The sequence below is a fragment of the Scatophagus argus genome, chromosome 20 (genome assembly GCF_020382885.2).
Source record: "Scatophagus argus isolate fScaArg1 chromosome 20, fScaArg1.pri, whole genome shotgun sequence".
Classification (NCBI taxonomy): domain Eukaryota; kingdom Metazoa; phylum Chordata; class Actinopteri; family Scatophagidae; genus Scatophagus; species Scatophagus argus.
In genome coordinates this window covers 4691943-4716986 of record NC_058512.1, presented here as the reverse complement: position 1 = coordinate 4716986, position 25044 = coordinate 4691943, and the positions used below count along the sequence as shown (strand labels likewise).

The 25044-nt window shown below is 38.8% G+C and overlaps 2 protein-coding genes across 2 annotated transcripts; one reads left to right on the top strand and one right to left on the bottom strand.

The window, feature by feature from the left end:
* The first annotated feature begins 3252 nt into the window (after positions 1–3252).
* arid6 (AT-rich interaction domain 6) lies at positions 3253–7790 on the top strand. The gene is made up of 6 exons (XM_046375975.1): positions 3253–3409; positions 4116–4275; positions 4638–4690; positions 4925–5022; positions 5114–5264; positions 6154–7790. Exons 1-6 carry the CDS (start codon positions 3398–3400, stop codon positions 7516–7518), a joined length of 1839 nt encoding a protein of 612 aa, XP_046231931.1. The 5' UTR covers positions 3253–3397; the 3' UTR covers positions 7519–7790.
* A 1872-nt stretch (positions 7791–9662) lies between these two features.
* On the bottom strand, positions 9663–24858 carry LOC124051526 (rhotekin-like). Its single transcript, XM_046374965.1, has 13 exons — positions 24625–24858; positions 22845–23044; positions 22352–22398; positions 22203–22256; positions 21788–21905; positions 21446–21682; positions 21237–21331; positions 21048–21154; positions 20826–20954; positions 20054–20216; positions 16739–16837; positions 15204–15294; positions 9663–10467 (listed from the first exon to the last, which is right to left on the bottom strand). Exons 1-13 carry the CDS (start codon positions 24640–24642, stop codon positions 10461–10463), a joined length of 1365 nt encoding a protein of 454 aa, XP_046230921.1. The 5' UTR covers positions 24643–24858; the 3' UTR covers positions 9663–10460.
* Between the last annotated feature and the right edge of the window lie 186 nt (positions 24859–25044).

Here is a 25044-nt window from a genome sequence, read left to right as displayed (position 1 = left end):
GAAACGTCTGCACATTTTTTTTTTTCGTGCTTTGTCTAGTAAAGACATCTTTATGTGATCCTGAAACATGACATCAGATAGTACCAGTAAACGTCTATTTCTTTACTTCAGCATTCTATCAGACCACAAACTGTGGCTGTTTCTGGGATGTTGCTTACAAGAGTCGGACAGTATTGATGACTGGATGTGTGTGACATGTTGGACACGTGGCCTCAAGTTTTTGAATGAGATAGAAACAATCAATTTGATGATTTCTACTTCAGATCTTTTGAGGCCAGCTAACAACAGATGTGTGTCATATAGCAGGTTTTTATGAATAACCCACAGTGTGACCACAGATAGGCAGAGAAAAAGAATTCTGCTACACCCCATAGGCAGCCTTACAGGGAAAACAACACTCTAACAACCCAGAACAACCACAGAAAAGACATGCTACGAGGCATCAACACCAGCAGCCTCACCTCCAGAAGCCTCTGCTTTCAGAGGTGCTTTTATAAGCTCTTCTCTCCCAGGCCAGGTGCACCTCATTGAGCTATTAGGATGAAAAGCAGGAAGTCAGGAGGGGGAAGGGACAAACAGTACAAAGGATGCAAACAATGCTGTTGATTTCTCATACATTTTTGTTTATATATATATTTCTTTGAATGTATGGAGATTTGAAGGAAATTTTTGATGAATTTTACTGCATAATAGTGACAAAGGAAGTGATGTTACAATAATGAAACCATCAGGTGAAAAATGTAAAAGTGTTTTTAACATTCAAGTCAAGATCAATAGACGTAAAATTATTCTAGACTTTTTCAGTGCATTTACTATTTAATATTGTTATAATAGTTTAGACAACAGCAGTAGAACTTTGATTATTGTACACACCAATCAGTAAAACTAACAGCAGCAAATGCAGCAGCTCCAGCGCAGGGGTTCTTCCTGTGGTTGAAAGACTGCTAACAGCCAATATTGCAAGCAGCACTACCATCTAACTGAGCTGCACTGGAGGAGCTCTTTCTCTCGTTTCTTCCTCTCAGTCAATGTCTCACACCACTTTCTCGCAACAGCTCACTTGATCAATCTCCCTTGATCTGATCAACGTCAGCCCTGCGTGAAGAATCCAGCGGATAGAAGGTTGTCATGGCAGATGGTATTACACTTGATTAAAAGGAGAAACAGAAGCTTAATTAAGGAAATTAGAACAAATATTTGGCTATGTCTTGGTGGGACAAGGGTGAAGCTAGAAGAAAACACCTGAGGAATAATGTAGAATTGCAGTCATGCAAAGCTGCAGAGCTTTCACCTGTTCATGCGTCTTCCAGTGTCGTTGCCAGGTTGCTACATTTGTACTGTTTATAGTGCGCATACTTACATAATGTTCTGTGTTTTGATAAGGGCAGTACCAACGCACAAAGACAGGCAGACTTCATCACAGACAGATGACAGTCTAATGAAAACACACTACTGTATCCAAGAGTTCATTTTTAAAAGAAAGCGAAATCATCATTAAACAATAATTGTGTTATGGTATTCATTCATTTTAGTTTTAAAATTTATTAGAAACAGTGTTGCCAGATTTGGCTGTTTTCCACCCAGCTGAACTACTTTTAAGTGGAAATTCAGCATTGTCAACCATGGGCTCTATGTTCCCATGCTTTGGCGTGTAAATGATTCATACTTACCTAAAGTTTTGAAACTAGATCACCACAGCCGGCAGCCGCAGCACCGCTGCAATGTCTGAAACATAATCCTTTGGGACAGCTTTGGCTGTCATAGTTATGTATGCTTTTATTCATTGTTGTTTAAATTGTTACTCGAAGTCTCGGATCTCTTCAGAAATTGGGAAAGACAGAGATAGTCACAGTGAGTTGCAGGAAGACAAAAGTGAAAATGTGAGCCAGAGTTGAAAAGAAGACTTTGAAGTTTATGTAGAGACACTACAGACATGAATTTATTTTCAAAGTCATGAATGAAGATTTATTTGATTTTGAAAAATCTACTGCAACATTCAGTCTCTCATAAAGAGACTGAATGGTCTAATTTGAGCAATATTCCACATATATACATATATTCATGACCCTTTTAAAATGGCTATTAAAATTAAGATCAGCATCTATTGTCACTCTGGGGTCTGTGTCTTACCTCCTAATATGCTTGGACATACTAGCAAGTCCTGTCTGCTAATAGGATTTATATTATCTCCTCATATCTTCCCCAGACATCTAGTCAAACCGGGCGATATAATTGTGTATCATCAGCATATCAGTATTTGTCACTGTGGTGTAATTATGTTGCTCAGCGTAACTATGTATTCCTGCCGAAGAGCGGGACCTAAAAAGCTTCATTGAAGAACACCATGTTCAGTATCAAATGTTTCTCACACAAAGCCGTCTAAACTAACAAAATGTTACAGGTGGGGGATCAAATCAGAGATTGGGGTCCTGCTCAAGGTTTCTTCCTGTTAAAAGTGTGTTTTTCCTTGCCACCTTCTGTTTGCTCAGGGGTTCAGTCTCTGGGTCTCTGTAAAGCATCTAGAGACAATTTTGATTGTATAAGGTGCTATATAAATAAATTGAAATTGAAATTGAAATTGAAATTAAATTGAATTCGTTCTATCTTTCAACCTTGTATGGAGTGTATATCATTTCAACAAATGGAAGACACTGAACCTCATAAGAGGCCCTTATGGAATGCGTCCCCAAAAGTGAATAACAGGCATCAAAATTAAGGAAGCACGACTTTTAACTGACACCAAAAGAAGAAAAACTCTTGAAATTTTTGTTCACTACAACAACTGTGAATCTTTAATTCCAGTTCAAATTGTTATTTGGTCATGATGACAGAGTCTCACATTTCCTGCTTTCACATGCACACAACTTTATTATGCTAACTTAAACGCCCATACTAACAGTGTGCTGTTTTGTTTTGTTTTGTTTGTTGTTGTTTTTTTTTAACACTCAGTTATTCAGATATTTCTAATAGTGAAATGAAGAGGAGCAACCGACATTTGGGCCCAATTCTGTCTCTTGTGACTGTAAACAACAAAATAATCAAGTTTGACTTGTTTAAACAATACTTCCTGTTACTCAGATATGATGAACACACCAGTGTCTTTTCATTAATCTGCCAATTTGTGTACAATATTCCAGTGTGAACCGTTTTTGGGCTCATGCTCAGAGCAGGTTCGTCTGGTTTGACGATAGAGATCTCAAGAGGAAAACGTTGGAGTAAACACCCCCTTCGTCAGTCACACAGATACTAACAACAAGTTTGTGACAGACGCGACCTGACTTTAGCAACTGACTGTAGTGATTTCAGATCTCTTTTACTACACTGGAAGGAGCCTGTACACTGCTTGTTCTTTTATTGTTAGGGCAATGATTTAATATGATCCACACTTATTCTCTCAATGGAAACACAGGTGAGGAACAACAGAGTTGATTAATTTTGTTAACAATATTTTTATCTATGATTTTTTTGAAACAATACCTTTCATGTACTAGATTTAAACCTGCAGTTGCTCTCCTCCAACTCCAATTCTATGAGTACGCAGAAATAAAATAAGGGTTTGCTTTATATTGAAAATAATCCTTGTATTCATATCATTGTAAACAGCTCATATTAAATGATGAAACATATGACAAATAAATGAAAGTTTCTAATCTTCTAAATTGCAGCAATTAGTTTAGCTTCAATATTTTTGAAGCTTTTTTTAAAAAAAAAAAAAATTCCAAGTGTGAGCACATGTATACTGATGTGATGGTTTAAACTATACTAATGGAAACTGGGGAATAAAGGAGGACATTGATGACATTTCAGAGTGTCATATCAATGGTATGTTGTCTCAGAAAGAGGAGTTAGAGAAGGTTAACTTCAGTGAGGCAAGTACAAACATATGATATTTGGTCAGAAATGTTTGACTATCATCAGTCAAGTTGATGTGACCTTGAAACAGTGAGGCATTGTTTCACCACGGCATTTCAGGTTTAGAGGTGTGTTGTAGTGTTGTGTAGTGTTGTATCATGTTTCTGATTTTAGAGGGGTCAGAAACAGCTAAATATTAAACATTAGCTATGATCATCAATTGGAATATGATTGTCATAATTTACTGTTGGTTGTGTTCTTAGGCAGACGCAGACATGGCACACGGAGGGATCCCAAAGGAGGAAGGCAAAGAGTCCAACGAGATCACAGAAACGGAGAAACAGTTCCTCAAAGACCTCTACGTTTTCATGAAGAAGAGAGATACACCCATAGAGAGGATCCCAAATCTGGGCTTCAAGCAAAGTACTTACAAATAATATTTATCTTATCACAGTTTGCATGAGCAAAACTCTAATTTCCAGATTTTGTTTTACAATTATATGGTATTTTGAATTAATCTGCCAACTAATATATATAGGCTAATATATATATATATATATATGGGATACATTAGTGTTAGCAATTTTGATTTTAAACGATTAATTGAGTGACTGATTAACAGAAAATAACTTAGAACTGTTTAATAATAAATCTATGAAACATTTTTTTTGGCATAAAGAGAAAATAATCTACAGATTAACTGATGACAATTTTAATTCATTTAAACTGTTTTACCTTCTCATAATAAAATGTATTTGAATATGTATATTTTCTTTATTTTTCAGTTGACCTATTCTTGATGTTCAAGACTGTTGGAGACTTGGGCGGCTATCATCAAGTAACCAAATATGTCCAAATTATTCTGATTACTATTATTATCAGTTGAAGCAATATTAACTTAACTTCTTACACTGAAAAGTGCTAATCTAGAGTACACAAAGGCAAATCTAGGGAGTTGCATTGCAAGTGAGCTTTGGCCAAAATGCTGTGACACGTGGCGTGGGCTCATGCCATGTGCTTGTCACTATACGAACAAATAGAAAATAAAATTGAATATCCTGCAATCTTCCAGGTGACTGCTCAGCAGCTGTGGAAGCAAGTGTACAACGCTCTTGGAGGAAATCCTCGGAGCACAAGTGCAGCCACCTGCACCCGCAGACACTATGAGAAGTGAGTTGAACAATGCATGTGTGTTTGTCAGGCTGGGAGTGGATGGTATGTTCCTGTGATGGTCTAATCTGATCAATGTTTTTTTGTTCAGGCTGCTTCTGCCATACGAATGTCACATAAAAGGCATATCGATGAAAATCTTGCCTCACCATCAGCCAAAGCACTATGCCAACTACAGCAAAGATGATGAAGATGGACAAAGGCCAGCTAAACGTAAACTGTTATCAATACCTCTGCATCAGGTTGGTATTATTTTGCACTCAAAAAAGATAAGAAGAACATAGCAAAGATTCTAAACTGTTTTGTATTCCTCATGACTGCACAAACAGAGGCAAAAACACAAACTTAGACTGACATGATATACTTGAAGTGGCTGGTTTATAAATACATATACTGGTAATGTAAGATAAATTATCCTTATTTAAGATATATTCTTGTGAATAATCAGGTTCTGATGCAACAAAAACTTAATTCCTACCCCATATTTCCGGTTAGCTAAACCTTTATGTTTTGCAGTACACTGAACAATACATTAAAGCACAATATAATTATTTTCTTTCTTGACAAGAGTTTGATGAGAAGATCAATATCCCTTTCAAAGCCTGGGTGGTACATATGTAGCTGAAGCCAGTTTGCCTAGCTTGGAATAAAGACTGAACAGGACACGAAACAATTAACCTGATTCTCAAAGGTAACAAAATCCACCTACCAGAACTCCCGAAGTTTGCTATTTGTGCAAAAGACAATTCAACTTCCTGGAGTCTCTGCTGAATGCCTGGCAACTCCCACTCCAGTAATTACCAATAAAACTAAGCAAAACCACACCTGTTGTTTTTAATATTTGTTGGTACAGATTAATCGGACAAAATGTAACTTGTTAACTAGTGAGTTCTAGAGTTGACTGAAGATGAATTTTGTTACCTTTGGACAGAGCCGGCGTAGCTGCTAACCTCTTTGCCAGTCTTGCTACACTAAGCTGAGCAACTGCTGACTGTATTTCATATTTAGTGTACAAACTTGAGATTGGTGTCAATCTTCTCTTCTAACTCTGCAAAAAAAGCGAATAAACATATTCCTTTAAATTTCAAACTAATCCTTCGACCTCTGAATGACCACTTTTCTTTCCAACAGAACCTGCATACCCTTGGATCAGACCGACATGGAAATGCCTTCCCTCTGCCGCTCCACTACTCTCACTACTATCACCCAAGCCCTGCAGTTCTCCCTGTATCTCCTCCCTATGTCCCTATCGCTTCCTCAGTGTTAACACCACACAGCCCCGCTGCCCCCCAGATGCAGTTTTCTTTCGATCCATACCGAACAGAGAGGGTTAAGGAGCCACTGGAGCACTTGCGGTACCTGGCAGAACGGTACAAGACTTCGTCTGGATTGACTGAGCCTCTCAACCTCAGTGTTAAAGCGTCAAGACGGGAATCCATCAGCAACCCTGCCTCATCGTTTGCCCCACCTTCATCCAGCAAAAACCCAAAGTTTTTGAATAAACCGTCCCCTCTGTATGCTGCTCGTTGCCCACAAGTGGTGAAGAATGACGGACATGAGACACAAGATGGTGAGACATGTTTAGCTGACAAACCAAATTCATATTCTGTGAAGGCCAGGGAGGCATATGCCTTTGATGCCAAAGCTATGACAGCCTCAAGCAGCCCCACATACGATTTTGCTTCGGCACTTGGAATAGATAAAAGTGCCACCACAAGGGCCCAAAATCCCAGCTCTCCAAAAACAGACTTCACAGTGCAGCCAAGAGGAGAGAGAAGTGGGGGTCCAGAAGTAAAGGAGCTCAATCTCAGCCAAATACTGCCCGGTATCCCTCGAGAGAATGAGAGGGGCGAAATGGAAATTGAGTTACCACTGTCTGTGTTTCATAACTGGCTAAGGCTGTGTAGGTCTTCAGCTACAGCGCGTGGGGACAAGGAGCTATCGTCTCTTCTGACTCTGGAAGAACACTCAGGACAAAGGAATTGTTCTGACACAGATGTCCTCCATACCAACCTGACATTTCGCATGAATCCCCAACACCTGAGCTCAGTCGCAGAGGATCTAAGGCTGAGGCAGAGGAATTTGTTAAGCCCCACATCAAGCATCCAGACAAGCGGCTATCACTGCAGTACTAGCCAGTATCCTTTCACCAGCTGCAAGCCTTTGCCTCCGGGTGGTATTCTAAAAAATGCAGGAAGCCAGGATGTCTGTCTGTTTGATCAGCAGGATGTAAATAAGTCTTACACCTCCAAACCCTCAAATAGCTGGGGTGCATATGAGCAAGAGACACCCATAAAAGTGAAAACTGACTCTAATCCCCGCACAGTTCAGCAGAACTTTGCAGCCGCTAAAGAAGAGACAGTCCAGGGAGGGAAGGAGGACTCAGAGACGGATCCCTCAGCTGTGCTAATGATGAACTCCAGCTCCACTCCTCTGCTGCACCTCACCACTGAGGAGGTGATAAAGCTGAAGAAAATCATCTCAAGCTCATTGTGAAGATCAGTTCAGTTAATTACACTCAGACTCCAACACCCCATTAAGGCTGTATATAATTAAAATATATATTTTTATATTGTATTTTTTTAACATGATAATTTTAATGGATAATAATTCATTCATATCAGGAGTATAGCTTGATTTAATGACAATGTGCTCCGCTGACTGTTGTAGGTTTTTCTGTACAGTAATATTACTTGTATAATACATGTAATACAATTCACCTAATTATAATGTACATCCAAATAAACTGAATCCATTCAAAAAGTTAATTACATTTTATGAATCTTATCAATCTTTTCGTAGCATAGAGTTACTGCATATTTATGCCATTGTAGAAAAGAAAAACTAACTTGTACTTTAGTAGTTCAGTAAGTGTCCAGTTAAAGAGAGAGAGAGAAAGTCCACTTCTTTTCTTTTATATTCAAGACAAAAGTCAAAGTTAAAAGAAGATGCCTCAGCTATGCTTTTACAAGCTTTGTGTTTATTTGTCTGAATGCATGACGCCAGTCTACTATTATGTTATTGTCATGGCTATAATTATTTTCACCTTCAATACATTATGTGTGACAGCATGGAATTAGAACTGACACTCCCTTCATTGTAACTTTAGACACTGATTGTGTGTAAATTGCACACTGACATCATAAAAGTCCTGTGATATCTGTTATGGCTCATTGTCCAGAAAATGCATACCATTTGAAGAGGACTTCAAACCTTAAGCAATTTGGATTTGTTTTGTTCACTTATTTACACGATTGTTATCATGTTGAAAACATTGCTAAGGTTTTAAAAAGCCAGAAAAAACTGACAGAGGAGATTGTGAGAAATCCGGCATGAACATGTTTAAGCAAGTATTTTACTGTTCTTTCTCAGCAGATTATTGCTTAACTTAGAGGTCTCTTTGTCTGTGTGTGCAGTCAATTTTTCAAACGTCCTATGCTTTTGGTTATCAAAAGACAAGAAAAACAAAAACCCCAAAAAACTTGTGTTCTTTGTTACAATTTAACACATTTTAATTCTGCAAGTCACTGAAGGATTTACTGGGCTTAGTACGGGCTTCAGACCTTCATTCATGTCTAGTAAGGCATCAGGCCTTTTACCAACAACCTGGTTGTGTGTTGCAAATATTGCCTTGTCAAGCTTGAAAAGCAGACACTGAAATTGGAATTCATGCTGTTGTAAGGCTGAGTGTCAAGAGTTTCAAGACCTAAATTATTGTCTCAGTACAAGTTAAATAATATTACTCTGAGCAATATTATCTATACATTTATGTGGCATAATCTACGCATTCACGTAGATTATTTTGGTGTTTGGAGTTGCAGAGTTTTGGAGATATTCGCAGTAGAGATGTCAGGTTTCTCTAGAATATAATGGAATTAGACAGCACTTATCTTGACTCAAAAAAATTACATTTAAAACACACAACACCACTCTCTTAAAAAAATATTTTCTTTCTCTATGACCACAAAGAAGGAAGTACACATCTATCTGTGTATGAGAGACTACTTAACTAAGCTAGCCAGTGAGGAGATTAATGTTTACAAACCCCTTATCAATGACCACATGCAAGTCTACAGATACCAGATGCAATGAAATTCCCTCCAGTTCATGATCTAATGCATTCCCAAGAATGGGTCGGATGTACGGAGAAAGAAAACCCAAAAACATAATACCTCTGGCAACTCTCACCAGCTCAGAGGCATGAGAATGACTTACTCATTTATCAAAATAGTTGCCAATTCACTCTCTGTCATTCAGCTAAATGATTATTCCATTAAGTCCTCAATTTATACCAAAACATTATATTCTATCACCGCTCTTCAGTTCTTGCTTTGTGTGCAAATCAGTCTTTATCTGTAAAATAACACTTAACCGAAGCAGTCAAGGAAATGGTGTAAAAAGTACAGTGTTTCTATCTGAACTGTGGTGTGTAGTACAAATACAGTTACCTCAAATTTGCAGTTAAGTAGGCTACAGAAGTGTTTTTATGTACTTCCATCATTTCACTACCGTACTGGGCTTAATTTTTATGTTGGTTATGGACTGAAGATTCAGAAGGTTTGCCAAACTTGAACAACTTGATTTTTAACTCTTAATTGCTTTGCTCTTGCTCTAGTTTACAGTGATGTTCCTGTGTGTGTGTGTGTGTGTGTGTGTGTGTGTCAGCCAAGCCCCAGAAGGTCACGTTTAGTTTACCGGCTTTAAATGGCTTCCAGGAGGTGTGACCATATGGCAAGAACCCAGTGATGAACAAGGGATGCTGTTAGACTGAAAAAGGTTTTCTTCTGGGAATATCTGGATCATGACTCAACAGATCGGTAGCAGGACAGACTGCTTCTGTGGTTTCAGTATGAAAGTCTGGCTGTCACAGAAAGCTAAACAACTGAATTGATCATAGTTGAAAATATTGATATTTTATTGCAACATAGATGCGAACAAACCTTTAAGGGCATCACAAAAGATAAAATGCTTGTATTAGCAAACTTTTACTCATGTGTTGTCTATCATATGCTTGAGACTCTAATGAGCAAAACCTTAGCCACAGTATAGCCTCCAGGTTGTCATTATAGGCGTCTTTCAAAATGATCAATCGATAATCATCATCAGTGTACTTAATGGTCGACAGAATAGTAAAATAGAAGCTGGTATCGGCATCTGATGATTTGGTAATGAGGCACAGCGATCTTTCAACACAATTACTTAATTGGTAAACACACCTTTAAATGGTGTATGGTGTAAACAGTAACCGACAAATCCTGTTTAGTATGTCTATAACATTCATACAAGAGAGGTAGAACATTGCGTAGAAAGATGTGTCCCATATTTGATTTGGAAACAGCACCATTTTTCGTGTCCGTATCCATTTCATCGACCAGGTGTGGTAAGCACAAATGGACAGAATAAGGACAGGTCCAACTCCTCCAGCGCAGCTGTGCCAGTCAGTCAACTGCAAAAAAGAGAGAGAGAAAATAAATAGGAATATCAAAATAGATTTTATTTGTTTGTGACTCATACGCGTCACAAATAACAACTTGCTTTGACAAACACGCACACATCACACCGTCCTGACAGGTGAAACTATTTATGCAAGTATCTGCTAAAACCACAGCTTGTATTTCAGCTCTGGAAATGACTGGAATGAGGATACGGTCCAAGAGCATGCACAAAACATTATTTGCTAGATCAAATCACAAGAATTGATAGTAATAAAGTACATCATTATTCTGGTAAGCAGCAGTCACCTCTAGACAGGAGGAAATATATTTTTCTTACTTACTACTACTACTACTACTTACTGCATTTGTATTAGAATTTATGCCCTGTAATCAAACTTGTACATGTCTCAACATCGAGGCTGACCAAATGGGGGAGAAGAGCCTTAAGCTGTAGCCAAAAACGATTCATGTGTGGGATTTTTCACATCTAAAAGGGAAACTGAAGTGAAGAAAAGCTAAATACAATAAAACCAAACAGGTTGGATGGCAGGGGTGAGAGGAAGATTGGCTGACGGCATCTAGCGGCATCTAGCCAGACCAGGTGAGCTGAATCTTCCCGAAGACCTGACTCCACCCAGTGAGTGCCACACTGAGCTGCTGAGACAAGGTTAACTAACATAGTAGGAAGAATCAGCGATAAACACAAACCAACAAAATTCCCACAAAGAATTAATCAAGATGGTTACTTTGATCCTGAATGATCCCCAATTCACAAGGTCAAGTGGAAAACACAGCTTTAAAGTTAAATAAAGTAATTTAGCCAGACTAGCATACAGTCAGTGGTGGCAAGTGAACAAAGTGAAGCGAAGAAATGAAAGAAAACAATAGCTGCAATAAAACCAAACAGGTATGTCACTATCCAGTCTGAGCAGTACATCCGCCATGCACCATCTTGGATTGCAAGGTACAGAAACACCATTTGAGCAAACCACAAACAATATCTCCATGTAGGTTCTCAGTCATCTGGATCGTGGTAGTTGGTCCCTCTGTGGTGGGGTTGTCTGAGAAACGCAGAAGGATTTTCTCAAAGCACAACATCTGGACACACTTTAATCCCAGCAACACCCTCACACAAAGACTGGTCCATCCTAAAAACACCTACAGACAAACTGAATACGTGATATATGCGTTAAAATGCAGTGAGGAGTGCTCAGACCTTTACATCGAGGAAAACAAACAACCACTCCACGGATGCATGGCACAGCACAGGAGAATCAGCTCATCTGGACAAGACTCAGCTGTATATCCGCATCTCAAGGATAAGGGACACACCTTTGAGGACTCATATGTTCACATTTTAGACAAAGAAGATCAATGGTTCGAGAGAGGTGTGGAAGAGGTCATCTACGCCCAGATAGAACATCCATCTTTGACCAGAGGTGATGGCTTATTACACCAACTTTCAGCCACCTATAGTGCATCTTAGAGATCCCTCCCCATTAACCCCCATTTGCACAATCCCTCATGTGACCCTAACCATTCACATGATGGAGTGAGACAAGACTCACTAAGGAGTCACACCTTGGCTCATGTGACCATAACGACTCACATGATGGAACGAAGTGTCAACGACCCTCAAGACCACCTCCAAGAAGACAACTAAATAGGTGGACTTCCCTTTAATCTCAGAACTGAAGAAGCCTTTCGGATGAGAGGTGAAACATCTTCAGCAGCCTAAAGCTATCCGCACTTCACATACAACATTATTATATAAACTTTCATGTCAGTAAATCCCTTTTGAATTGAACTGAGTTAATCGGAAAAAAAGGGCCATGCTTAAACAGGCAACCACGCACCATGGGTTCACAACAGTTCAGAGTGTGGTTTGTCCCAGTACCCAGCTATCCAATAAAGCAGATGTGCTCAGGCATGTGCCACTCTGATTGAGCTGCTATTCATATGGGCCAGTGACAGGGCGCCTGCAGGTAAGGAGGGAGAGCCTGTTGGTTACAGCCAGGCCTTTATGAACTGTGAATACCAGGATCAGGAGTTCCCAGCTGGTGCTAAGGACCATCTACCCAACCCACCAGTTATCTGAAAAACAACTAGGCAAAAGACAGAGTAGCAGGGCAGGACAGGTGCTGTCAGGGGTGTTGATTACAAAGCATTTTATATTACAGCGTTTTGGCTTTATTTCAAATGCAACAGCCATACAGCATGATTAGCCTACTTGTACCGTCTCATAAACAACTTCAAGATCAATAGAAAAATGTTTTAATGATTGTTATTATCTCGGCAGGTTATATTCTAAGTCTTAAATATAAATTCATCCCAAGTGACAGATAATTTTCCAATTTCTCTACTTTCCTCTCTATACTTTCTCTAATTTCAAAGAAATTAGATCTGCTGGACTCTGCAAATAAGAAGAAAAATCGCAGCCAGACATCCAACAAGCATCTAACTGGTGTCCAAACAGTTGCTACAGACAATATGGTCAAGCATACAATACAGAGAGAGGTCTGACTCATAGTTTACTAGAAAAAGAACATTCACACATGAGGAATTCAACATTTCACAAAGCCAGCATTGAAAAAACAGGACCCAGTTAGTTTGTAACATCACATATATCAACTATCTGTCTCCAGCAGAACCTGTTCTCTATAGAATGTCTTTTGACCAGTCTTTGACCAGGCTTTTCTCTGTACACAAGGCATGACACCCCTGAACAATATCTTCAACATTTGACACTCAGGTGCATTATGTGCAGACTTAAACCTGTAACTCTGACTGTTTGCCATTCTAATAAGTCAGATTATCTGGAAAACATTCAGTGTTTGATGACATACCCCACATTGTATATGAGGCTATTATGTCTTTGAAACAAAGAGGTATTTATCTCGCTTAGCTGTGGTGTCACATCATGCCACTGCTGACCTCAATAGTTTCATGGAAGAAACAGTTTGCGGCCTGTGTCATTGTTTGCTGTTGGGTTTTTTTAATAGCTGTAGTATAATGACTGATTAAATTGACTAAACATGAAATTTGTCCCAATGACTTGTTACTTGCTCATCAAGCCTGAGTCACACACCTCTGGCAAAAGAAGAAATTCCTGTAATTGTGACGTGATTTCACATAGTAATTACCAAGGGTGACCAATCAGGATTCTTTGGGCCAATCTCATATTGTTGGAAGGCATATTGGACGATGTCAATCACAGATCAAAATGTTGTTTGTTTTTTACTTCATTAACATCTATAGTTATTAGTGGCATAATAAAAACACCACTATTTAACAGCGCTTAAAGAAACTGTCTCCTGTGTTTATCTGATCAGTTTTTCTGACTGGCCTTTACAGAATTCACCAAAGCGACCAAACTATGTAGAACAAATACCATTCAATAATGATCAATGGCTGATCAATTAGAGCACCATTACATACTCATATACCCACATTCAGCAGTATACCGAACACCCTGGACCCCATGCAGTATGCCTACCAGGCCAACAGGACCATTTCAGGTGCCATCACTGCTGTCCTATCATATTGCCGGCTCTTGCTACCTCAGCAGAGCCACAAACATTGTCAGGGACCCGTTCCACCCCCTGGCTGGCGCTACAGAGCCCACAAAACACGCACAAACAGGCTCAGGGACAGCTTTTTCCCCAGAGCCATCAGTGCTCTGAACACAAGTAAATGACTCAAACAAAAATCAGAGCCCGCGAAATACAAATTATACAAAATGTAATCCATTTCACACATGTGAAATAGACTGTAACAAAAGTGCAATACCACTGTGACACTGTGAAATACAATATTCTTATGTGCAATTACACTACTAACATTGAAAATGTATTTCTTTATTCCATTTATAGTATTATATTTCTATTTAGTATTTTATTTTCTATTTATTTTACTCTTTTTGGACTAACTTTAATAGTTTTATATTGTGATGCAAACACCAAACAGAGCAGCGTGCCCAAATTTTGTTGTATTCCCAGGTATATAATGACAATAAAGGTCTTTCTGATTCTAATTCTGATTCGCACAACTGCATAATTGCACAAACACGACTGACTGCACATACAGCCATTGGTCTATGTACGCAGTTTATTGGCAGCCAGTTAGAGGTTTTTATATTTTTACACTTTTAAAATTGTCTCTTTTGCTTTTTACTTTATTATTTTTATTTCTGTTTATCTTGGCATTCAGTGTGGACAGCAAAGGAAAAATTTCACTGTACAGGGAAACATGTTTCTCTCTGTGCATATAACAATAAACACTTTGACTTGACTTGATAAAACAGGCTGAAACAGCATTCAAAGTGCAATACTTAAAGACTTACCGTACAATATCTTAAATCTGAGGAAACTGTCACATAAGAATTCATCTCTCACATATCTATCCCCTTTGTTGACATTTGAAATGTTGATTGAAAAATATGTATAGAAAAACAACCATGCTTATCTTATCATGCTTATGCTTTTTCACTCAACACTTTTTGTCAGTCTGGGAGGGACACATTTTTGTTCTTCTGTTCATGTTTTGGAGTCAGTGTTACGTTATATAGTGTTGCAGTGCTTCTAGTTACAGTGCAAGCCTTGTTGCGTTATCACAATAAACAAGTGTTATTGTGAGCATTAGGGGAGGGTTTTATATTGAATAAAGGAGGAAATCTATCATACTGGCCAAGTTGTGCAGATGTAGAAAGGTGAACGGTGGGAGGAGTGTTTGCTGTAGCAGAAAGCCTACCTTTCCTTGTAGTAGGAAGAGAGCAAAGTACGGATCTCATCAGATAAATCGGGAAGCACGAGACCCTCCCTGGGGGAGGAGGGTGTTACTGGAAAAAGAAGAGGCAGAAAAAAGTCACTTATCTTGTAATGTCAAAGATATCAAAATCTCAGGCCAGTTGCCAATATGCTGGCATTTTCTCATTTTCCCAAACCACAGATTCGTTAAATTCATACATGTCATTTGTATCCCACGCACAGTACAAAGTTTCAACATATCAGATATGAAATGTACTCTAGAGAAAATATTCAAAACATCTCCTTTTGTGACAGGAAATGGTTTTCCCCAAGTTGGTTAGTACATGATGGGAATGTGGCATAACATTTTTATTTCCGTTACTGCAATATTTTGTCCTCTCTTCCTTCTAAGGGTTTTCTTGTCTTTTTTACCTGCAGTCTGTCTGTTCAAAGGAAAGGAATGCTCTTTAAAAAGGAACACTTTGTCATTTTAACAGCACATCCACATTTAAGATGCTAACCTATTTGTTCTCCTTGGTTGTGTATAGCTTAGGTGTATATTTTCTGATCAGCATGACTGATGTCTTTGTCAGCAAGTATTGGTGGTAATACACCTATTCACAGTATCTTGCCTGTTCTTCCAGGCCATTGTTGGGCAACATTATTTATCTCTCTCACATCCTGCTATTTACACAAACCGGCTTGTCAACTTTTAGGCCAAGAGTCTCTACAACTTTCCACAGATAAAGACAAAGCATGTACAAACGAGGCATCATATTTCACCTTTCATTATATTGTCAGAACTCCTGGCATGGAGAGACAGATGTGTAAGTAGACCGTGACAATCTCATCATCTATGAATTTGTACCTTTGCAAGTTTTAGTCGCTGAACTACAAATCGTGTTACATGCTTTGGAGCTAAAGATTTTTACATATTCTATCCTCCTCTTTGAGACAGCCGTTCATTTCCTTTAATTTCTACATGAAATCTATTAGCTAACTCATGAAACTTGCTTGAGTTGTGATAGTCATCTTTCGTATTTTGCGTTGTGGTTTTATGAGCCAGAACTTAACTGTTTTGGTTCACCTTCATTTCTTTCATCAGCATAGATTTTGGCAGCAGCATGCATCTGTTCTGGGTGACTAAACGGCAAAAATCTACCCTACCCAGAAGACGAAGTTACACTTGTTAACAAGTTCATCATATCTAAAATATCTATGTAAAAGTGATATCACATTTACAGCTTGTTCCTGCTGCCCCAAAGTGGCCAAAAATGTTAGTTAAAGCTAAAATTTATTTAAAAGTTTTTAACTCTTTAATATAACACATATGACACAAATAGAAACCGACTGGTCTTTTGTTGTGATGGATTACTTTTGCAAGATTCAAGAGTCTGAAAAGATGAAAAGGAAGGTGTGAAATTGGCATATAAAAAACATTAAAATTAAAAATGATGAGTGTGAAGGAGCTGACAGGGAGTAAACCAGCAAAACCACTGATTAGGCCCTTGAAAGCTTCCACTTGCGTTACACTACCCATTTCATGGTATAGCGACCCCTGCTTCACTGTGGTGGGCTTCCTGGAGCTCAGCATTTCAATCTTCATGAGGTGATCACAACACTGCTTCCACTGGCCTGCAAGAAATAGCAGAAGCAACTATTTTTTTTAAAGCACATGGAATTACCATCCATCTGGTAGATTTACTATGAGCAATTGTCAGCAATTAACAGTAGTTGGTGAGCCGGCGCTATCTCAGTACAGCCCGACAAAGTGTCACAATGAATACAATATAGAAATATCTATACCACATACCCGTCTAACCAGGCTAACACTAACTCTACATCCAGTAGTCAGACTAGTCTTTCCATGTGTGCTCACTAATCAAGTATAAATCTTGAAGGCCTAATTATTAAAATATTCATGCTGTAATTATACAAATTATACATTTGCTGTGCTGGTGTCTTTGTATTAAATATGTGCTCCTGCAGCTCCTGCAGCTCCTGCAGTTATCCATTATGGACAATCCTGACCCCTCTCTCCACCATCTACTGTGCAGACAGTAGAGCTCTTTCTGTAAGCCGGCTGGTCTGGTTCAGCCTTCCTTAGGCAAGGAAAAATACAGGAAATCTTCCCTGCCAAGGCAGTATCTGTCTGCCACACCTCACCTCTGTCTAAATGAGAAATCTCAGAACTCTCAGATTTATAATTTCCTTGTCATCCAAACTCCAACACTGGTCATGTTGAATTTGCATATATTTATACTCCTGCTATGGAAGCCCATTACTGACAGTGTGATTCAAAGAAGATCCTGTATGTCTCTAAGATTCTGTGGGAAACTTCCTCCAAATAATGATTTACTTATCTCAAAATAATGACTTATATCTCAAGTATCTCAAAATCAGAGTTTTTTTTTTTTCTTTTTCAAAATAATGATGCGGTATGTCCCAAGAATGAGGTTTTTCGAAGCAAAGACATGCTTCCGTCAAAATAATAATGTGGTCTAAAATAATGTCATGAAATAAAATAATAATTATCATTAAAATGCAGAAATAACCTCTCCAATTAAAAATGAATTCAAGTTAACAAGCACTATAAAGAGAGAGAAGATACATGGCGTATCTTAATCCTCATAAATGCACTGAGGTATGAAAAAGCTACAAAAATAACAAAGACATGCATCGTATCTATTGCATGTTGCACCACCAGGATGCAAGACACACCCTTAGTGAAGGCACTTAAAGAAATAAGAGAAATGAATGAAACAAATGAGCATGAATCTTGAAAGTCTTGAAGATCTCTTTTCCCCACTTACTTAATCAAAGGTTCAGAGTGGGGCTCTAAACATTAGCTAAATTAAATTATCTAAATTAAAAATTATCATCTGAGCTGGATACAGAGTAGTTCAGAAAAGTAAACTGCTCAACTGAAAGTTGATAGTAAATATTCCACCTACTTCCTCTTAGAAGCACTTACAAGGGACAAAAATCAAATTGCTGTTACACAGCTATTATACCACACTGGATTGACACATTTGGCTTACACAGTCATATGTGTTTCACAGCACTGAAACGCTTGAAACAAATGTTGAACATATTTGTCTCTGACATAGACACAGGCTTTTACATCTTCTATGTATTTTAATAATACTGTCAGAGAACATGCAGTATGTACATGCATGCATGTTATTGCCGCACACAAAAGAGTAATAATATGCAGAGTGAGAAATCCACATGGTTCTGACTGGAACATTAAGAAACCCCACTGTCCCTGACATTTGGCTCATTTCTGCTGTGTTGTCTGTTAGCTTGGCTGTATATTCATACTCCAACACAGTGGAGACTGGTTTCAGAATCTTCATTATTGCCACTCAAGGACATTATTTTATTTTGCTCATGTTTAGAAGATGAGGAAGTACACTGCAATGAACTTCTTTATCTCAGACATACAGACAGACAGATAAATATTTCCTTGTGACGCCCTAATCCTAAAATGGCAGGTCTCACAGGTGTTACAAACGTCATAAAAGAATGCTGTTTCGCAGGTATCAGCAGCTATATTTTGTGTCCCTTTGAAATGCACACTCAAAGCCTGATAAACACCTCATCTAACAATTTCCAGGTATGGAGACTTGAGTTTGTATAAAAGACTGTATAAAACATGGATGTTGTCTCTGTGAAGTCAACCACAGGTTTCTGAAGAGCCAGTGAGGTGGCTCCAGCTGTTCTTATCTTGACAGTGCCTGACTCCACATACCCTAACTGTAAGATAATCTGAAAATGGGCAAAAATAGCAGACAGTCTGTCAGTACAACTAGTCACACAGTAATCCATATTATTTCTCTGGCATTTGCATGAAATATTCTCCAAAAAGGCACCAACACCGCAAACACGGCCAACACACAGCTCGCTAGCTGCGAACTCAAGGCAGCCAGATTCTTTATTATGTATAATTTTAAGCATTAATATGATTCAAACCGCTGAATAACTTAACCCCGTGTCTAAGGTGAGTCTTAATGAGAACAGACAAGCTCTAAAGCATACTGTGCTCAATCATTTCTTCTACTCTAAATGGGACAATAATTTGTATAATTAACATCATTATGTGCTGCAGAAGACTTGAGTCTTGGCGTTGGGACAGGGATTCCCCCTACTGGTCATTACAGTACATACCAAACTGGCTCCACTTCTCATGAAGCCTTGTTCATACTTTATGTATACAAAATAATTCTAACGATGTCAAAATTGCCAAAATCTGAAGAAAATTAAGAAAAGTGGCAAATGTATTGTACATTACATTTGTTTTTATAGGACCTCCTAAAGAAGAATGTTTGTTTGCTAAATATGAAGCTGCAGCCAACAGCCAATTAGCTTAGGTCAGCAAAATTTGTTTGCTATGCTATTTGTTTGCTATGCTGTGCTTTGGTATTGGTACACAATAAACAAGCAATATCTTTGTTAAATATCTTAAAAAGCTGTTTTCAAATTTCATGAAAATTTGATGGAAAATCAGAACCAAGAACAGAAAGAGTGAATTGAAAGTGGATCAAGGTGGATATGCAGGATCTCATGATCCATTGTGCTGTGCCTCGCATGTCTATTTTGATGCACAACTGTCATTGATTTTATTGTGTACACACCCTGTTCTTGTCAGTTTTCCAACACATTTTAATTAATGGTGACACTACAGCAGTTATTTTTTCCCCTTGGCTCCCAGCCTAAATTAACATCTCTTCAAGATGTTTCACAAGAAAACTTCATACCTTTCTTAAGGCTGTTAAAATACTGTATAGGGTCAGCAGTTTTGCTATTAGCTAGAGACTGAAGGGGTTACATTATCAATTCAGGCCTCACTCATGTTATAGACGTGCTCCCAGAGGGCCTCAGTCCAGTGCTGCGTGTCTTCAGGTGTGTGCGTGGACAGCGTGTAGGTCACGTCCTCTTCTTGATGCTGGGTACTGATGTATATGCTCTGGCAGTTTACAGGATCCCTCTCTGACACACAGATGAGGGTATCCTGACAGAAATACACACACAAACATAATCATTTCCACATCAAATTACTCAGGTAATTGTTTTGGATTTTGCTTGATTAAACATCCGCACAGCCAAGACATTACAGGTAGCCAAGATGCCACTGTAGACACTGAGATATTAAAGATGACGTGTATTGACAGAATAATATAGCAGTTTCAACTGCAGTTTGACAGACGCTCAGAGTGAATTTGCTGCAGGCAAAAACTTGTTTTCACATGTACAAAGGTCCTCCACTATTGGATTTTTTTGTGTATAATAAAGTGTAAGTCTAAAAAAGTCATGCCCTGTCTTTATATCTGTGGTATCATGGTTAAAAAATTTGTAAAATGCAATAGGGTTTTACTTAGATTTTACATTGTTTTCAATTCTCGACGTTATACATCTAACAGATGAATGAATCTGGTTAAAACTGCACAAAATACTCCAATCTGCAGATGCTCACCACAACATCAGGCTTCCTTTCCTAGGACATTTTTCATTAATTCACCAGTGCACTCTGGTGGTCTTGGCATGTCATTGTAATCAATGTGGACAAAACCATAAATGAATACATCAATTTATCCACTATTTTGCTCATTTAGAACCAAACCTTTTTGATGGGGATTACAAGTAATGGTTTGTTCTCAGACTCCAGGTCATCTTCACTTTGATAGCAGAGAAGACTTTGTCCCCTGAGGACGCCGTGGACATTTTGCCAGCAATTAAGGTCCTCTTCAAGCTGAATGAGAGCAGGGTAAAGAGATACAGTGAATGATAATGTGATAATGCGGGGAAAAAAACCACACAGGATAATAGATGAGATTTTAGTCACCTTAACCTTGAGTTGGCCACTTCTAACTGGCTGAATCATGCACAGAGGCTGAGCAACCAGGCGGCAGCACATATTGCCATACAGAGGCAACCAGAATGTACTATCCTCTGCAAGAAAGAAGAGATCAAGGATCAGGGGAGAGGAGAAGAGAAGAGACAAGAAGAAAAGCGGAAAGGACTTATAACTCACCAGTTGCTGCTAATGACAAATCATGCGTCTTGAAACCCTCCTGGACATGTTCAATTCTCAGTGTTGTGTGAGCCAGCAGGTTATATTTAGGCCCCCTTCAGATAGACAGAATCAGGTAAAATCAGTCTCCATTTTTCAGGGTGCCACTCAGTTAAAAACTATTTTCCATTAGGTCTAGTGTGTGCTTTGGGAAGAATCGTCATCCTCACAGTGTAGGAGAGGAAGGCAATGACACACTTTCAGGTCCTGCATCTTCTCCACTGGAGATGGATCCACAAACGGCTGCAGACTCAAACGCAGCACGGATCTTCTTCCCAGAGGAGCGTCCCAGGGAGCCCCCCAGTCGGCTCATTCTCCTGGCTCCTAGAGCTCCAGGGGAGGAATCCTCCTCTGTAGAAGTGCTGTACAGCTCAACACGCAGCTGAAACTCAGGACCTACCTCATTGCTGCTCATACACACACACACACACACACACACAGACACATGCATGCCAGGATGCATAAAGCGACAAAAACTGAACTGCTAAAAACTGTCAAAATGGGCCACTTACAATATGACAGTGTCCTCAAAACAGATGTCAGTTAAAGTCCTGTCTACCATCACCAGGTCAGTGTCATGGATCTCTGTGCCACACTGGAACAAGCAGAACACAGCACAGCGATGTAGATCTGCAAGAAGAAAGAACAGGAATGGAAATGCAAATTAATTCTTTGTTTATTTCCTGATTTCCTGTAATGACATATACTCAGGCAAGTCAGGTACCACAGAGTGTTGACAATAAGTTCAGTCATTTCAGTGAACTTTAATAAACTTTAAAAGAACTGGACATTATGCTGACATTACGCTGAGGTTGGCAAGGTTTCCATGCAATTATAGTCTTCATTTTTTAATTTGCTGTCAGTTTACATAATCTTAAGCGAGACAATAGTACAATCAGTTCCTTTGATCGCACTATTCAGACTTACCTCCTTTGTTTTTGAAGTACTCTGAATCTTTCCACATTAGTGGGATTCGCAGGTCTACAGAGTGAAAAATTATAAAGTTAGAATTGTAAAAGTCATGTTCAAGTATTTTTTTCTGAATTTGTGATAAGTTATTTCGTTAACACATGCACCTGACAGGGCTATTTTTCCCAAACATGGCACTATATCTTCAGATGGCCTGCAGTAAAAGAAACAGATCACAGTCCAGGGGATGAACAAAAAAACACGAGCAGTGATGGAATCCAATGCAACAGCACAAATTACAGCCTCAAGAAGAATAAGAAAGAGTTGAATCTCTGCATCTCGTAAAACTGAACATCTTATGTTCCACAAAGATAATATTAGTGAATATTTCATAAAAATATATCCCCTATGTCCACCATTGCATACAAAGTGTGTGGTTGTGCTTCATACATATATGTAATGTTACACATGCATGCATTATAAACACAATAAATCATGTAAACCCTGACATCCAAAAACAAAACAAACAAACAAACAAAAAAACCCTCCAAGGATTGAAAAATCAATCTTGTCTGCCCTCTAGTGGCTGGTGGGAGGCATAGCAATGTCCACAAACAACTTGTCTGTTTACATACAATACATCTCCGAACTTCATCTGACCTGCATCCAGCTCTCTGTAGGATCTGAGCTTTCCTCATCCCCTGAAGTTGGCTGAGCAGGGCCAGAATGCGGGCATTATAGGTCAGCAGGCTCTTGGAGGCCTCCAGGGCCTGCTCTCTCCTGGAACAAGCTGCCAGCAGCTTTCTGGCCCCCTCCTGCATCCGTACCTCCCTCTCAATCTGCTTCAGCACCTCTTCATCCTGTTTGAGATAAGTGGGAAAAAGACACATTCTTTGAATCAAAACTATTGATATACTTTTGACTAAAAACAAAGAGAGATAAACAGCTTAGTGCTTGGAAGCTGGTACTGAGAATTATCTGATTTTTCAGGAAGCAAAGAAGGCAGGTGTGACAAAGCATTGGCACACGATGAGCTGGGATGATAAAGTGTTGGAGCACCGCATTTTAGCTGGGCTGTCAACCACTCTGATGAACTGTCATGAAACTTAGTATGCACCCTCCTGACTTCTGAACACCATAAGGACAGTAATGGTCCAGACTGAAATGTCTAAACAACAATTCACTTCAGTAATCCCCTGTGTTATCTAAATGACATCATCAGGTCAAAATTTGAACCTGTCCAACTAGCTTATGGCGAAATATCTGCAGGTATCATTTCGGTCAAAGCACCACTCTGCCCAAGTACAGCTGGGCTAAGATCCAGTTGTTGTTGATGATTGACAATGATAAACATGACTGCCACATTATATGACAGTAGTGACCAATATCAGCCTTTAAACTTTCAAAGACTCTGTTGATCCTCCTGCCAACAAGTTTGAAACACACTGTTACATAAGAGCCCTGGACCCATGGGGCAACAGTGTTAAATTAGTGTTACATTAATCCCTGGATATAGTCCATGTGTCACAGCCCAAAGATCAAACTGATTTCAGGTGAGCTGGTTAGATCGCAAAGAGCTGACAAGGTGTAGCTTGTTGGAATTTACTTTCAGACAATCCTGTCTTTGTCCCTGACAAAGCATTTGTTATTCTTTGTTAGGCCAGAAAAACAATACCAGGTATATAGCAATAGAAAATTCTTCTGAAGTCCATGCAGTTGACAGAATTCCACAACAGAATTATTTATTGGTAATCCACTAGCATGTTTTCTATTGAGGTTATTATCATAACTATAATTGTCATGATTATGAATACCTTTTTTGTTTATTTACACTGTGAATATGCTGTTAAGGTTTTTGACAACACAACACTTTCCCATCATTAATACAATGAATACACCCTGTTATGTATTATCTTTAGACTTGTTTATGACATAGTGTCTCTAGGTTAAGGGGATATTCTTGGGCACAGTCTTTTGAGGTTTTGCATGCATTAATAAGCCATACGAGTGAGGTCAAGTACAGCTTTAGGGATCAGATTCGATGTTATATAATTCAGTCATGTTTTCTGAGCCTAAGTCCCATTGATATGCTGTTTTCGTTGTGAAAAGATTCCATATAATTGCATAACCTGTTACTCATTCAACTGGTTTAGCCAAAAAAAACTTTAAGGGCTCAGTTGTATTGTATTACAGCAACTTTGAAATAGTTTCAAGGGCACACTGGGACACACAGATTGATCGTGATCAACTAGGCTCCGTTAGCTTTTCACAGAAACACAAACCAACATGCAAAATCCTATTTGTAAATTAACAGAACAGCTATATATAATCTACTGAGAACAAAACACAATCACATATACATTCTTGTGCTGACCCACAGTATAAAACCAGTAATGAAAGTTACTCAGAAATGGATTAAACAAAATCTTTTTCCACTAACCTGGGTGTTCTCACTCATGTTGGTCCTCTGAAGAGGTCTGCTCCACTCCCTGGGAACTCAGCGGCTCATTGAAGGGACTGACTAATCTCACAGCTGACTGAAAGAGAGTAAGAGTGAACCTGCAGACAGAGCAGTTCGTTACTCAACAGTGAGATCAAAACGGTCTTAATCCTCGGTACAAGAGGTTACAGCATGAGGGATTAGTGGAGTCTTTCATTCTGTCAGCTTTATCACATGGAGCAGTGAATGCCTATACATACAGTATCTCATTTAGGCTAAGAAATATAATAAATTAAGGGTAGCTACTCTAAAATAATTACTGTAAAACATAAACAACTAATTTTCTTAGACAAAAAATTAAGGGCCCAAAGTTTCCTGAGCTTATATAAATGTATACTGAAATGTAAAGTACATGATTGC